Here is a 16,525-nt window from a genome sequence, read left to right as displayed (position 1 = left end):
GTTCAAGGTTAGGTGACCTTTTAGACATCAAGATGAAACTATGCTTGTCAAGACATGACATTTTCAGTATTTTCGTCGAAGTTACAAGAGTCCAGTGTTAAATGAAGAATTAAACCGTTTTTAAACTGCGTGGATTAAGTTGAGCCAAGAAACTTTAACTGTGCTACTTAGGATTGAAGAAAATCCGTGAAAAGAGTAGTGTGCTCGCTGGTAGCACGGTGTTTATATAACTTAGGATATTGATAGTTAATACACAAGTTCAGTTTTGTCAATTATTTGACCAAGTTAGATTCATATTACTCCACTGACAGTGGTCACAGCTTAGTCTCACCTAAGTTACCTAAACTATTCCACTACAACCCACTCCTCTCTCTCCGTTATCTTAGAATTAAGCACGCATTTCCGGAATGCCATCATTTAACCTTGTGAGAAACGGCCGACAAGCAACTGTAACAAACCCAGTGTAAACGAGTGCATTATAACATTCATTACTCGGTAGAGTTTCTAATATTTATTACATATTTTATCAAGTAGATCACAACGAATTCTGAAGTGATTATTTATAGAGTAGAGCCGGGCTCGGCTGTGAGGGGGATAACCGTACTTGTCACGTTAATGTAGCATTGATTCTAGCTAAGCCTTTCACCGCCTCTCTTGCCACGCCATGTCAACTTAAGGGGGCTGTCGCGAGGGGGATAACATTGTTTACATGGATGTGACAGTAAATTAGGTAAAATATTCAAAACATTGAGACATAGAGGGAGCGACAGAGTTTCAGTTTCTTATATAAAATAGTATATATATATATATATATATATATATATATATATATATATATATATATATATATATATATATATATATATGAGAGAGAGAGAGAGAGAGAGAGAGAGAGAGAGAGGTACTTCTAATCATATGAGTTAAGTTCTTTTACACGTTTTGGTAATTTCCAGTGATTAAACAAGAACTTGAATGGTGATTGTGACATTGAGAAGAATAGGGATCGTATGAGTGAGTTTACAATAATAGCTGTGTAGAATCTCATTGTGCAGTGTTATTAGAAATAAATAGTGAGCAAACAGAAAAGGATTAGTCTGCTGTGAAGTGGAATACATGAGCAACTGTGACTTGTCTGTGAGGACATTTTGTTTTCTCTGGCATATGGTCCTAATGCCAATTCTTATGTAATGAAAAAATTGCACTTTATTTCAGTACTTGCATCAGATCGCTATCGATTAAAGGAAGATGAGTGCATTTATGAACTTTTACGTTGTTATAGAGCTCCAGTATCGTAGATTCTAAGAATATCGGTGGTAATTTCACGGTCTTAGATCACATACGTTTGTTACGAAAACCACACATAGGCCCCGTTATTAGTTGAAAGGTTGTTAGGTTAGCCTCTAGAAACTCTTTCTGTATTATTTTGTGTAAGGTTAGATTAAGATGTAGCTTGTGTTTTTATTGAGCATGACCCAACGGCCATACCGCTCCCCCCCCCCCCCCCCCCATCACTTTTTTTTCACAACGGTATTTGATATTAAGACAAGGCGTAGGGTAAACTTCGGTTCCACCATTGCTATCTTCCCGAAAGGTGTAGGAGTTTGGATTAGGGAAAGTTCGCAATGAGTGAGATACCTATAACAGTCAAAGAGGTTAAGAAAAAGGAATGACAGGCAGAGAATCCCCTGATAGACAGGATGATGTGTGGATGATGAGCTAACACCTTGTAAGGCTGATTTAACCCTTCTGGAATGAGAGCTGAGAGTGGACTGAGTGTGGGAAACCCCAGTGGTAACGAATAGAAGATAAGGCAACCTACCATTGTTGAGAATCGTATTCAGATGGCAGGTATGGTGTTTTAGTCCGTTTATTTTGAAATTTTGAATTATAGTAGATTCGTAGATACTGAAGACTCTTGTACACGGCGTAAGTGATTATTTTTCCATCATTTATAGCATACAGTAATGAAAAGGAATTTGTGTACACACCAGTAACGTTTGAGCTCGTCTTTCTTGGCAAGTGATGGAGATGATTATGTGGAGGGGAGGTGCTGCAGCGAGCGAGGGGCGGCCGGCGGTGGGTGCTGGCCCAAGATCAATCATGATTCCATGTCAGCATCTGTGCCACTGAGAGCAGCAGACTCATCATCCTTCACATAACCAGTAGTTGAGGATCTTGGAGTGTAGATCACCAGGCGAAACCCTGTACTGCTCCTGTAAATATGCAACACCTCCCATCGCCAGGACCTCCTCCGTCCCTGCATCATCAACTTGTCCTTTGTCCCGGGGTTTGCGCTGGGCATTTGAAATTCAGAGTTCCCCTCGGCGTCCGTGGGCAGCTGCACGTGTGCCATTATCGCCCCCGCTCCCCTCGGACGATCCTCCCGCAGCGTTACCAAGGTCTCGACCCCTCACTAACTTTCGCTCTACTGTGACAGATATTAATTACGACTCTTAATATCGTTGATTGTTTTACATATATATATATATATATATATATATATATATATATATATATATATATATATATATATATATATATATATATATATATATATAGTTTCAGTAAAAGAAAAGACCGAAAGCTGTTGCTGACATATCGTTACAGCGGGAAGAACAATGCGGGGGGAATTTTGGAGGGGGGGGGGGAATAATTTTCGACTTCGGCTTGAACCTTCCCACACCACCCCTTTAGAGTGGCTGATTTCCCCTCCACTGATCCGGGGTTTTATTTGTCATCTCTAGATGGCCAACTTTACTTGATATTAGTCTTCGGGAGTGCCCCTCTCTCCTGGAAGTATGATAATTTTCAGCAGCCATGCCTCTCGGTCATATTGGTAGATTCGATATGCTTGATACGCCACTCCCCCGCACGCGACCCTTTCCTCTCCGTCAGCCGTTTCGCCTATTATCCCCCCCACCCCACCCTCACCTCCCCTCCACTCCTCTCCCCTCCCCTCAGGAGCTCTCAGAACCACCTCCCACCACGACCCCTTTCGATTGGCCCTTTCTTCATCTTATCGATCGTCAGGTCAGGGTCACTGCCAGCTCTGGCTGATAGAGAGGAGGGAAAGAGAGACATGGGAGAGAGAGAGAGAGAGAGAGAGAGAGAGAGAGAGAGAGAGAGAGAGAGAGAGAGAGCGAGAGAGAGAGAGAGAGAGAGAGAGAGAGAGAGAGAGAGAGAGAGAGAGAGAGAGAGAGAGAGAGAGAAAGGGGGAGTGAGATGCTTGTGTCAGCATCATGGGAGGTCACCATGGCCAAGTGAGGTCAGAATTATAGATTTACGATTACATAAACTATCTGCCGTGTTTCAGTGGCAACCCCTGGCGTATGATGCCGCCGTAAAATGTAAATTACGTCGAATCTTTTTCTCTGGGCCGGCCGGGGATGTGAGTCACTGCGGCAGGCAGTCAGAGGAAGCTCGGAAGACGCCATGGCTTGGCCAGCACCAAAGGGGACAAGAGGGGACCTGGTGCAACCGAGGGGGACCTTACACGAAAACACGCCACCGACATGACTCGGATGCAGGGAAGGGAACGAAGGGAAGAGAGGAGAAACAGGTGACTCAGGGTTTAAAAAGAAAAAAAAAAGCGAAATACTGCTGTTATGAATCAAGACAGAGAGAGGGGGGGGGCATGAAGCAAGATAGCAAAACACATGAGGTACGATGAAAGACGTGACGCAAGGCCCTGGAAGTGGTACGTTCAGGCTGGGGGAAAACGTAAACAGTGAAACAGGTGTAAAGGAAGTAAAGTGAAAGACCGACATGCTTAAAGTGAGAAGCGAAGGAGAGAGACGAGTTGGCAGAGAGAGAGAGAGAGAGAGAGAGTGGGAGGGAGTGAGGGGAGCGTGACAGAAGGGATTGGGATAAAGCTGCAGTGTCTTGACGGGTAACGTACCGGAAAAGATTAGCGGCCTCCGGCGTTGACGAAACGCAAGTCACGCGTCGTTATGAATAATTTAATAATTCAGGTATTCGAGCAGCGTGCTTTTAGCCGCACCAGAGTTTCGTTTGATGTAAGAAACCTATAAAGAAAAAAAAATGAAATGTCATGGTAGAAATAAAGGGTGATTGGTGTAGTAATACTCAGGTGAGGGTGGGCGGGCACGGACTAGGCAGGGAGTGTGTGGGCGGGTGCGTGCCTCACCTGGACTGAGAGACCGTCGTGTAACTCCAGACGTGACAGGGGACCAGACCAGCGTGCCCAACCGCCTCCCAGGACGCGCGCCTCTGCCGACGCGTTACTCAGCGTTAACTTGCGCGTAAATACAAGTAACTGTGGCGGATGATTCATGGGTGTTTATCTCCACCGTCAGCTTATTGCTGCCTCGCTACTTCCTCTTGTCTTTCCTATCATCAACTAGCATCATCTTGAGACCAGAAAGTTGTATGCATTTCAAGAAATTTTGCAGTTACGATTTTCTTTATTCAGTTGAAAAAAAAAAAACGCGGGAGATATTTATATCTTTGGATTAAGGAGATCCACAGTGTATCAGCGGGAGGGCGGAAGACGTGAGGAGACAGCGACGCCACGTATCAGGCGGAGGTCGGTGGTCGTCATGCCGGCGGTGATTCTCCCTCACCCGTGCTGGGGCTACTAGCGTGCGCACGTTCACGTGATACGGGAGAGACACATTCCTTTGTAATGTCTCATTTGGTATCCCTTTACGGAGAGGTTTCGTTGTCTGTCGAATTATCGTCTTTCATTAAAACGTGGAGTCGTGTGCTGTCTGCTAATTATTTATGTATGCTTTGCCCTCTGTCCGATGTGCACCGGATGTACCTCTTCCGTTTCTTGTATTGAGCCATACTTTTACATATACCTTCGACGATAAACAATGGTAATATTGTCATTATGGTTTTCTTGGTGTTCTTCGATTATAATCAGATTATGGAACTAAATACGAAAATGTAATACTTTGACTCAGACATCACTGATAATGAGATAAAAAAAAAAGTTAACTTGAAACATCAGCGAATATTGTAATCCAGTTCATATCGTGAACTGTTTTCTTGTCTTTTTTCTTTTGTTTTAGTGTCAAAACAAGGTTATTTCTGAATGGCCTTCACTTGATTCATACAGAAGACATGTTTCCATAACCTTGATGATGAAAAAGGGAAAATAGTCGGTCATTCTAAATAAACCGTTCATTTTTATTTCTGACTTTTTTTCTTCTTCTTGCAGCAGGCGACAAGAGTGGGAGTGAAAAGGGCGTGAGCCCGCAAACGCCCACGGACGAGGCCGCCACGCCCACCAACGCACCCGTCAGCCCTCTCACTGACGCCCTCACGCCCACATCTGATGCTGCCATGGGCGACGAGGTTGATTTCTTGAATGGCGCTAGCGTGGTAAGTCCTCGGGTTGTTTTGAGTTCATATTTTGAGAGATTGTGACGCGTAGTCACTTGGGTCGTAACTACGTACATTCCTGGCAGCCTTCGACGTTGCCTTTAGATGGGAGGTAAAGTTATGCGCTGGCAGCTGAACGGATAGGATACAGAGTCAGGGTATAGCTTATAGATACTGGCAGGTGTGCAGCCTTATGGCATGCTGCCTTTTCTTGAGAGTCATGTGATCCCTGGGAAATCTTTACAGTTGTTAACGTAATTTATTCAGGCAACAGCTACGGAAAACATCACTCCCGACCGGTCGAATAGTTTTGTAATTATTGGTTAACGAAAGTACAAAGTAAAAAAAAGAAAATGTCTGGGTGCATATCATTTCGTTGAATCGCATACGCTTATCTTTTATTTTGTTTTTTCTCCAGGAAATTGCTAAGAAGGTTTTTCCAAGCCGTTCGTAGCCCATTATGCATGTTACGTCTTTCACCTTCAGAAGAAAAAATGACGTGCGAATACCTCTTGCTAATTCGAACGAATCGTGTCTCGTACATTCTCAGAAGTCACGCATTCCATGACATTATATAACAACAATGGAAGGTGATGATAATCATTTACTTACATTATGTATTCCATGATGTGAAGCCTGGTTGAGGATAGCGAGCCGTGGTTTCGGTGCATTACACTACTTAACAGCTAAAGAATCAATGTTAGCGAATGTGGCCTTTCTTCTTCTTCTCCAGGCGCTACTTTGCTAACGCGGGAAATGGCAATCAAGTATGAGAGAGAAATGATGTATGAGTGCGGGTTTTGCTACCGAATCGATTGACGATTCAGCTTCAGTGATAAGAGACTGAATGTTTGCATAATTTCCAAATTGATTTTAATTCTTCAGGTTCATATATTACTTGTTTTCCTTTATAATAATCCAGTCACATTTGAAAAGTATTTACATTCATTTAAAGTTTTCTTGAGTATACAGCGGTTACAGTTGTGTGCAGATTTAACTTTCATGCATCATAGCCTGAACCCTATGTACGTTTTCTGTTCGTAGTGTTATTTTCTGATTTTTCCCGGATTTACAGTTTGATTATTTCGTTTGCCATTATTTTCTCTTTGTTAATTTCGTTTACCATGATTTTCAGTTTGATTGTATCGCTTATGTAAAGTTAATAGAATTTTCCGATCGTTTTTTTAATCCCAGGAAGTTATTTTAGTATACCACCACATTTTACATTACGCAGCCTCTCCTCCCATTTTAGTATACCACCACATTTTACATTACGCAGCCTCTCCTCCCGTTGTGCTTTACTCTCCATATCCCCCCCTCCCCCCCTGCCTCGATTGCCTGACGCGCTCACTCGCGCATGCGCCCCTCCCGCCACGCACAGCTATGCGTACATGCTCCCGCTTCCATGTATCCGAACATTCATACATAAGCAGGTATCATCCGAGTCTCACGTTACATCCTGTACTTTGTGTTCATACGTACAGTAGATCGCCCCCAGCTGGCTGGTTCAGTGGTTGTAGGATATTGCTTTGTAAGAGAGGGGATCGGGGCTCACACGTAGTCGCATTGTTTATGTATTAGGGTCATATCGCTCCATTCTATCATATTTTTGGGCTGTGAATGATTATAACATCTGCTACTTCTGACTTGCGGTGTGATTTGTTTTGATATATATATATATATATGGTTTGGTCACATGGAGAGAATGAGTGAGGACAGATTGACCAAGAGGATATATGTGTCGGAGGTGGAGGGAACGAGGAGAAGAGGGAGACCAAATTGGAGGTAGAAAGATGGAGTGAAAAAGATTTTGTGTGATCGGGGCCTGAACATGCAGGAGGGTGAAAGGAGGGCAAGGAATAGAGTGAATTGGAGCGATGTGGTATACCGGGGTTGACGTGCTGTCAGTGGATTGAATCAAGGCATGTGAAGCGTCTGGGGTAAACCATGGAAAGCTGTGTAGGTATGTATATTTGCGTGTGTGGACGTATGTATATACATGTGTATGGGGGGGGGTTGGGCCATTTCTTTCGTCTGTTTCCTTGCGCTACCTCGCAAACGCGGGAGACAGCGACAAAGCAAAAAAAAAAAAAAAATTATATATATATATATATATATATATATATATATATATATATATATATATATATATATATATATATATATATCCAGGCCCAACAAAACTGTGGTTTCGGCGCATTATACATGACAGCTAGAGACCGAGTGTGAACGAGTGTGGCCCTTGTATTTTCCTAGCGCTACCTGGCGCGCATGCGGGGAGAGGGGGTTGTCATTTCATGTGTTGCGGGGTGGCGACGGAATGAATAAAGGCAGCAAGTATGAATTATGTATATATATATATATATATATATATATATATATATATATATATATATATATATATATATATATACGTTGAAATGTATAGGTATGTATATGTGCGTGTGTGGACGTGTATGTATGTGTATGTGGGTGGGTTGGGCCATTCTTTCGTCTGTTTCCTTACGCTACCTCGCTAACGCGGGAGACAGCGACAAAGTATATATATATATATATATATATATATATATATATATATATATATATATATAATGCGATTACTTTTATTTACGTTGCTTTATTGTCTAATAAGGCTCCTATTCGATCCCATGATCACCTTAGAATGTTATTAGACATAATATTGATGGATTCACTGAGACTATTAGGAGATTCTCAACTAAAGAATTAATTCTTTCACTCGAGCTGCTTCATTGTAGAGTATTCCATTAGTTTTCTGAAAACAGAAAGATGAAGTATTACTGTCACAAGGATAATTGGTGTCCGCCAAGTATACCAAATTCGACTTCCACCGGATACAGCGATAGTATTATATTCGCTTTATTTCATATTTTCTTTTATATTTTGCCTCCATCTTTCTGTAAAGTTTGTAATGGCAATCACGTTCCTCTTTTTAGAGGATTTTCCATGTTCTCTAATCCTTAGATCCATGGTTCTCTCAAGATCCTGCCTTAGTCATTGTCTTTACTATGAAAATGTGGTGTTGGCAGCACTAGGATCCAGTTCCTTACTTTTTTTAAGTGAATAAAGAGTTGAAATTGGGGGGAAAAGCGGTCCTGTCCTATGTCTGTAGACAAACAGGTAGTTGCCAGACGCACGATGTTTAACTCCTTTACACAGTTGCCATTTCCTTGGTTGGATAGAAATCGCTAACTACTGGAATATGTATCATCGAACAGATTTGATAGTGTTGAGCGGGAATTTCGTATCGGTAATACGGGAGGTATTAAGAGGAAAATGGCGGGAATGAGTGGTGATATCACTGAAAAATGTCATTCCTTCGTTCTCGTATGAAAGACGTGTTGTCGGAGCGTCTGCTCAGTGCAGGTTAAGAGACCAGATCGTCGGCCGCATCCCGATACGACTAGTTTGAATGAAGTCCTTATCTCACAACGTCTGAAGTTCAATTCTCATGGAGATTGATGAATTGTGTGTATGTGTGTGTGTGTGTGTGTGTCTACTCCAAATGTTGATACACTCCGCTTGATGTTTACGGGATCCCGCCTGCCTTAGGGTGCATTGCGAGTGAAAAGTCACCCGTCGCTGGAGTGTCTTCGTCAGATGACGAAACAGAAGTCAAATAGATCGCTTCGAAAGAGTCTGAAGTCACCCGTCGCTGGAGTGTCTTCGTCAGATGACGAAACAGAAGTCAAATAGATCGCTTCGAAAGAGTCTGTCCTGCCCCTGCTAACTGAGAGTATCTTAGCCTTGAAACTTGCAAGAGCCCCATAATCACTGAGAACGCGGATCCTGGCGTTGTACATGATGGATGTTGACGAACTGTACCTGCAAATGGTAACACTGCGAGCGAGAAGTCACTTTCGACGAGACAGTGTCATCCATCGTCAACGGTCGGAAAAGCTTGCAGCACTGCCGCAGTCCTTCCCCCCCCCTTCCCTTCCCTTGCCCTGGGTGAAGCCGAACTCGAAGTTGCAGGTGGCCCGAGGTGTTAGGGTCACATAATAAGTGATAGATTTTTTTTTTCAATTATCATCCATTTATTACATCTTGAACATGTCAGTTGTTAGCTCAGATATGGTCGATTTGCGGTCTTGGTCGTGTGTTACCTGACGATCGTAAGATGAACGAGACATTGCATCCCATGAATCTGTTCAATGTGTAATTAATGTTTTGTGTTGCTCTCAGTCACTTTATGTATACTTAAATCCTATAGTAAGGCTAACATTCTGAAGCCTTTTGACTGATTAAATGATTAGTTTGCTGCCTTTCCTTGAGCATTATTTTTTTTTTTTTAGGCTTTAGAATGAGCATTTACAGTAATATCCCCTGTTTGATGAAAGCCCAGGATCAGACTGGACTGACTGTTAGGTGCTAATATTATTCAGGAGTTAGCGTGTATCTCTCAGGCTTTTGATATTTACCTGTGTATCTACGTAACCGAAACTCTTGGGGAACTCCCTCGGGTGGATGGGGGAACTGGGGATTAACGAAAACGTCTGAGGCTCCCCATCATTTGAGGGGTCGGTGGGGATTGGGAGATCTAACTGTCCACAGCTGTTGAATATAATTCTGTTGGTCAAGTTATGCTTCAGTTTTTAGGTTTTTGATACTTTTGATGCCAGTTTTCGAATGCCATAAAAATTCAGCATTGCGTTTTGCCTGAAATGTGGCTATTCTCAAGAATATTGTATTATTTTTTTTTTTTATAAATCTTTGAATATTAAATTTGTAGATTTATCACGTTCTGGTAATTAACTAAAGTACTGTTGTGTGGCTTTCCAATGCCGTTCTTACATGTAACCCCCATTTTGTTTCCTTCCCCTTGCAGTCTTGTTCAGTGTGTCAGAAAAAGTTTGCCAACATCCATCGGCTGCAGCGACACATGATCTCCCACCAGGAGTCGGACGTCCTGAGACGGTTCAAGTGTGACGAGTGCGGGAAGGCTTTCAAGTTCAAACACCACCTCAAGGTAAGGCGGCTGCCGTTGGAACGGTTAGCGCGGGAGGGAGAGGGTGGGGGGGAGTCCGGCGTTGACGGCTGGAGCAGATGTGGAGACTCGGTACGTAAATTTGTGGGTAATGAGGTTTATGTGCTTACTTCTTGTGGGTAGAATGTTTGTGTAGTGTGGGTAGGGAGAGGTTTTTATGCCAACCTGGTGTGGAGAAGGAGTTTTGGACGCTAGTGGTATGATGGCCTCGATTTGTGCTTACGAGGTGGTATTGCACATTTGGATGTGTAGGTAGATGGTTGTGGGTACATGGATGTTTGGGTAAAGTTGTCCATAATTGGTATAAGTGGAGGATGGGAGGTGTTTGTGCGTATCTGGAGGAGTGGGTGGAGAGGCGTCTGTGCATACGCGTAGTTCTGTGTTCGTGCTGTAGGAGAGTTTTTGTATACATGCTGTGGGGGAGGTCTTTTTATGTATGTAGCATGGGGGTAGTAGTGTTTTTGCGTACGTGGTGTGGGGGAGGTGTTTGCGCGCACTAGTTGGTGTGTGGGAAGGTGGGTATGGGTGCTTTGAGGTGAGTGTGATAAACCACTTAAGAGCCCAGTTCTTATACTGTGAGAGGAAGAACGTCCATGAGAACCTTTTTTCCTCGTAATTGGCGGAAGAAGTCGAAAACCGGTGACACGCAACTCTTTCGATGCATTAAGGGCTGTTGGTAGGTCTAGTTAGGCCTGTCGGTGTAGGTACTGATCTCTACAATAACTGAATGAGATGCCAGTGATTGGTTAGCCATACCGTTGAAGATTTTCTCCAGAAGGAAAGGTTATTGTGTGTGTGTGTGTGTGTGTGTTACAAAACTCCGCCTTCTCGAGGTTACACACCGGGTCTCCATCATTGGGAGTACAGTCTCGACCGAGAAATTCTCACTTCATAGGAATGAGTGTACATATTCCTGCTACTGGAAGTATCGCAGCCTTCAGCTACAGGACCTTCAGAAATGTTTTGGGTAACACTAGGACTCATAGGAATTAATACGAGGGTAATTGTGTGTGTGTGTGTACATATATATATATATATATATATATATATATATATATATATATATATATATATATATATATATATATATATATATGAGTGTGTGTTTACAGCGCATGTGAAAAATCTCTGGCGAGGGTTTATCATGAGGAGTACAGTCTCGTCAGAAATTCTCACTGTAAAGGAGCGCGTCCTTTCACTGCTACTGGAAGTAGTGCGAAGTAGCTCCTTGTTATTACCCGGATTCTTTCTTCTGACTAGAAAAGGGATCCTAAGGGCAGTTATTACAGAATATGTATATGTATGTATTGGTGTTGCCGACCTCCTTCTTAGGGTTACACTGCGAGTGTAAAGTTACATTCAGCGTGGCTGTATCATCGTCAGTCTCAAAGGAGTCCATCCTGTCCCTGCTACTTAGTGTAAAGCGGCCTTGGAGCTGTTGTAACTCTTAGAAAAGTGGTCCTTGGGTTAGATAATTAAGGCCATTTCATCGTCTGTTGCTGGCGTTACCTTTATATATATATATATATATATATATATATATATATATATATATATATATATATATATATATATATATATATATATATATATTGTGATCAGATATACACACACCATAGGTTTTAATGTATGCTTGTCAGAAGTGATAGACTTTTTTATGTAGATTAATTACCCAGTTTACAAAGCATCAAACTTCACGAAACATGGCGACCGCCCACTGTTTGACCGGACAGTCGGCTTAACGTTAAGTAACCTACCCAGCCAGATTAGTGAGTATAAGCTGTAGCTTGGTTTCAGTGACAGAAGTTTAAATACAGTCTGATTTTAGGGTTTCAATACATCTCATAGACGATGGAACTTGGTGTTGATATTTACGGACGCCTTTGATAAAGGTGCCTTAACATGTACACCAACGGTTCCAGATTGTATGTTTACTTTTATTAAGCGTCCGTGTGAAGATTTCGGGAGGGCAAGGGAACAGACTTTTGTGGCTGAATATACATTTATCATGAGACTCGTTAACTATGCGACAGCTGGGAAGCATGTAAGACCGGGCTTCACCATCGAAGCTTGGTGTTTTATCTGTTAGTGTGGAGAGCATAACCCGAATCCAGCATAAGATGTAAATGGTATTTCAGTGTGATTGTAAGGAGAAGGAGCGTTTGTGCTAGGGTGTGGGTTGTTAGTAGGTATGTTTATGGTAAGTGTTGGTTGGGATGTGGACCTCTGTGCAGGGAGCGGATGTTTGTGCCTGCATGTTGGTTTATACGTGACCATGGCGTTTGTCTTCGATGTTTAAGTGACGTTGCGATGACGTTCTTGTCATTGTCACTATTCTTATAATTGCCAACTTTCATCTGTTTAACTGAATCTCAGTTCTTAACAAAACTAGCTGTTTTGAATTATATATATATATATATATATATATATATATATATATATATATATATATATATATATATATATATGCAAAAATTGACCTCTCCACACCACAGCATACTTTCGGTACGCACGTAGTTAAATTTAAAACAAATGGCTCAAGAGGCTTGTTACACTCTAACATCTCTAGTATGTCCTCAATAATCATCACCAGGTGTCCGTGGCGGTGTGTTCAATGAGAACATCCCTGCTTTGGATGAGGAAACAGTTTACTTACTCTAGGGACTTAGTGAAACCATTGAAATTAGAACGTTCCCTTGGAGAAGAAAGTACAAAGCAGCTTGGGGGAGAGGCATGTTGTGTGAAGTGGGTGGGTTATGGCAGGCCATGTTGCGAAAGGCAAGGTGGCCCACGAGACTCAGGCTTACTTGTGTGGGGAGGCCTTATCTCCTACCCTCCCTAGGTACACAGGATAAGTGGGAAGATTTAATGTAGGATTAAATGGATATATGAATAAGTCACCAGAAACACCCATCAAGCAAACCACTTTCACACTACAGTAACCCTACACCATGCATCGTTACACTATATTCTGTTTTTCAAGTTTACTTCTGTTGTCTAGCACCTTCCCTCCTCTCTCCTGACCATCTAGTAAATACATCATAGCATTAATTGCTACCTTATGGTCTTTTTTTTTTTTTTTAATATGTTCTATTTGTTAATCTGTATATTCATACATTATTTTTAAACCTTGAAAGGAAACAAGTACATGGTAATAGGTAAAGTGCTTTGGTAGTACCGGGTGATGTGTTACAGACGCTATCACAGGTATCACTTGAAGTTTCCTGTCCCGCAAGTCTTGGTCCCTTATCGTGTCATGTCCGCCACCCAGCTTTGTTGACGGCCTCAAAAAATGATTTGTCATGAAGGAAATGGGAAGTTTCGTTATGGAGGTGACTTTAGGTGGGGTTGTTTACACCCACTATGATTGTGGCGACCTACTAGGTTTATGCCGAATTTGCAAGCACACCGAGAGGGCTGGGGTACCTAGGTGAAATCCCCAGGGCTCCCGCCTCTTAGGGGCCCTGAAGAGGGGCGATGATATTTGAAGATACAACAAAGAAAATTATCAAATAATAGAACACATAAGTAATAGACAAAATTTTAAAAGATTATCATTTGTCTCTGTCTAGTCACATGGCCCCATTAAGCCCCTTCTGAGCGACCTTAGAGGGCACTAAGCTTAGCCTATCCCCACACCCTGTGTCAGCTCATAGTGGCCTGTAATGTAGAACAGGTTTTGAAAATACAAGAGCTGGATGTCGATGAAGGTTATTTCAGAAATAATAGAAAACCAATGAAAGTTTTCCATGAGAATAACATCAAAATTCAAGTCCAGGGAAGGTTTTGAAATTTTATTTAGAATGAAAAAAATATCAGACCTGTCCCACCTAAAGCATCCTGTAACTAACCACCAACCCTTAAGTAGAAATGAAAGCTTACCCCTGCCTTACACTCTTGTAACCTCTGCTCATAAATCCCCCACCTCCAACAGATAAAACACCCACAAAACATACTCACTGGAATGACCTGGCAAGGATTGAACAGCTGAACCCCAACTAGCCTTAAACTTCAACCCTCTAATAGCCATCAAAACTACACTCCCCAGACACAAATGTAACAAACTCCCTCTTACACTTTGGACATCACCCATCACTACAACATTACAAACTGTTTTGACATGTAAGATCCTTCATGCCCATAGTGCAAGATTTTAAAGAAGACAACAAACACTTGCTACTCAATTGCCCTGCACATTGTGTACACATGTGCACATACAACATTACAATACTTTACGACCTCAGGTTCTTATCAGTGGACGTGGCCAGCTTCTTTAGTGCTGCAGGAGCCTCATAAGAATAGAAGGGACTACTGGAGCAGGAAGGGTATGGTACATATAGAAGGAACAGAGACATGGACCAAGTGAGGATTTTTCCCTCAGAGGTTCAGTTGTCTGTTCTTGATGCTTCCTCGCTGATGACAGCTAGAGGCTGAGTGTGAACAAATGTGGCCTTTTTTTGTGTGTTTTCCTGGCACTACCTTGCTGAGGCAGGGGGTAGTGATGCTGTTTCCTGTGGGACAGGGTAGTGCAAGGAATGGATGAAAGCAAGCAAGTATGAATATGTACATGTGTATATATGTATATGTTTGTGTATATATGTATTTATTGTTTATATGTATTTGGGCATTTTATGTATATACATATATATATATATATATATATATATATGTGTGTGTGTGTGTGTATGTAAGTGGATGGGCCATTCTCCATCTGTTTGTTGGCACTATCTCGCTGATGCAGGAAACAGCGAATATGTATAATAAGAATTTATGTGTGTGTGTGTGCATGCATAAAATCACAAGACAAGTGATTTTATAAATGCTAAAAAGTCCACATGGAAAAGGAAACTTGAGATCCTAAGCTCTTTCATGTGTCAACACATATTCAGATGATGTGTTGGTACACAAAAGTGCTCAAGATCTCGTGTTTCCTTTTCCATTTTTTTTCTTAGCATATATATATATATATATATATATACACACCTTTGAGTCCACAGGGAAATGAAACACGATAAGTTCCCAAGTGCACTTTCGTGTAACAATCACCTCATCAGGGGAGATACGTGAAATATAAGTCAGTTGATATGCAATGAAGACGTAGCTAAGATGCCGTATGCAACAGTCACCATTGGAAAGAAGATGAAAATGGTGAGTACTTTCATTTATTACATCCTCAAACAGATTTCTGAGGATGTAATAAATGAAAATACTCCTCGTTTGTATTTTTTCTTGTGGTGAGTGTTGCATATATCTCTTCACGGTGAAGCGAAGGTTCTGCACACTCACATTTTCATACATATTTGCCATTTCCCACATTAGCGAGGTAGCATTAAGAACAGAGGACTGAGTCTTAGAGAGAAAATCCTCACTTGGCCCCTTTCTCTGTTCCCTCTTTTGGAAAAGTAAAAACTGGAGGGGAGGATTTCCATCCCCTCACTCCCTCCCCTTTTAGTCGCCTTCTACAACACTCAGGGAATACATGGGAAGTTTTGTTTCTGTTCTTTGTAAAATGCTTTTTGTGTCATGATTTTTTTTAAAGTAGTTTACATTATATTCACCATGAAATTAGACCATGGTATTTATATTCATTTTAATGTCTGTATACTTCAGCTTGCACTTGTGGATAAATTCTCAGGCACAAGCACCTCATACTTTTAAAGGTTACTTGCACTGTAAATCTGATATCTGAGTTAAACAAATATAGAGATAGTAAAATTGGTAAACTGACAACTAAACAACTCAAATCTTTCATTATTGAATGAAGATTTTGTAAAGGAATAGAACATGAAAAAACAAAGGATAAGAACACCCATTCCATTCTTATGCTCCCATACTTATTCAGGAGCAAGTGGAAAAGGATTTCTGGTCATCCATGAACATGCAGTTTTCATGGACATCTTAGTACACTTACCTCTGAGAAGACAAGAATATTATTCTCTATAAAATTTTCCCTATAATTTCCCTTAGAATGTTAAATGGTTTTTGATTAATTCAGTATATTATTCATTTACACTATCTTTTAGTAGTCTTTTATAAAAAATTCTATGCCATCCAATATTAATTTTTTTGCTGAAACATTCCCTTCTACACCTTTAATCTTGTCTCCCTCAAAATCTTTATTTCATCATTTTGCCATGCTTTTCTCTCACCATATCTTTATACTTCAGCATA

General features: G+C 41.5%; 1 protein-coding gene across 3 annotated transcripts in view; it reads left to right on the top strand.

Annotated features, from left to right (window-relative positions):
* Positions 1-16,525, top strand: part of LOC139753850 (zinc finger E-box-binding homeobox protein zag-1-like) — a 30,845-nt gene that overhangs the window by 1,678 nt on the left and 12,642 nt on the right. For all 3 annotated transcript variants that reach the window (XM_071670783.1, XM_071670784.1, XM_071670785.1), the window contains exons 2-3: positions 5,186-5,349; positions 10,196-10,336. In XM_071670783.1, the coding sequence (XP_071526884.1) occupies positions 5,186-5,349; positions 10,196-10,336 (305 nt within the window). The remainder of the gene's footprint in view (positions 1-5,185; positions 5,350-10,195; positions 10,337-16,525) is intronic.

This window comes from Panulirus ornatus, chromosome 15 (genome assembly GCF_036320965.1).
Source record: "Panulirus ornatus isolate Po-2019 chromosome 15, ASM3632096v1, whole genome shotgun sequence".
Classification (NCBI taxonomy): domain Eukaryota; kingdom Metazoa; phylum Arthropoda; class Malacostraca; order Decapoda; family Palinuridae; genus Panulirus; species Panulirus ornatus.
The sequence above is the reverse complement of the archived record's forward strand: the minus strand, read 5'-3'. Positions and strand labels throughout refer to the sequence as shown.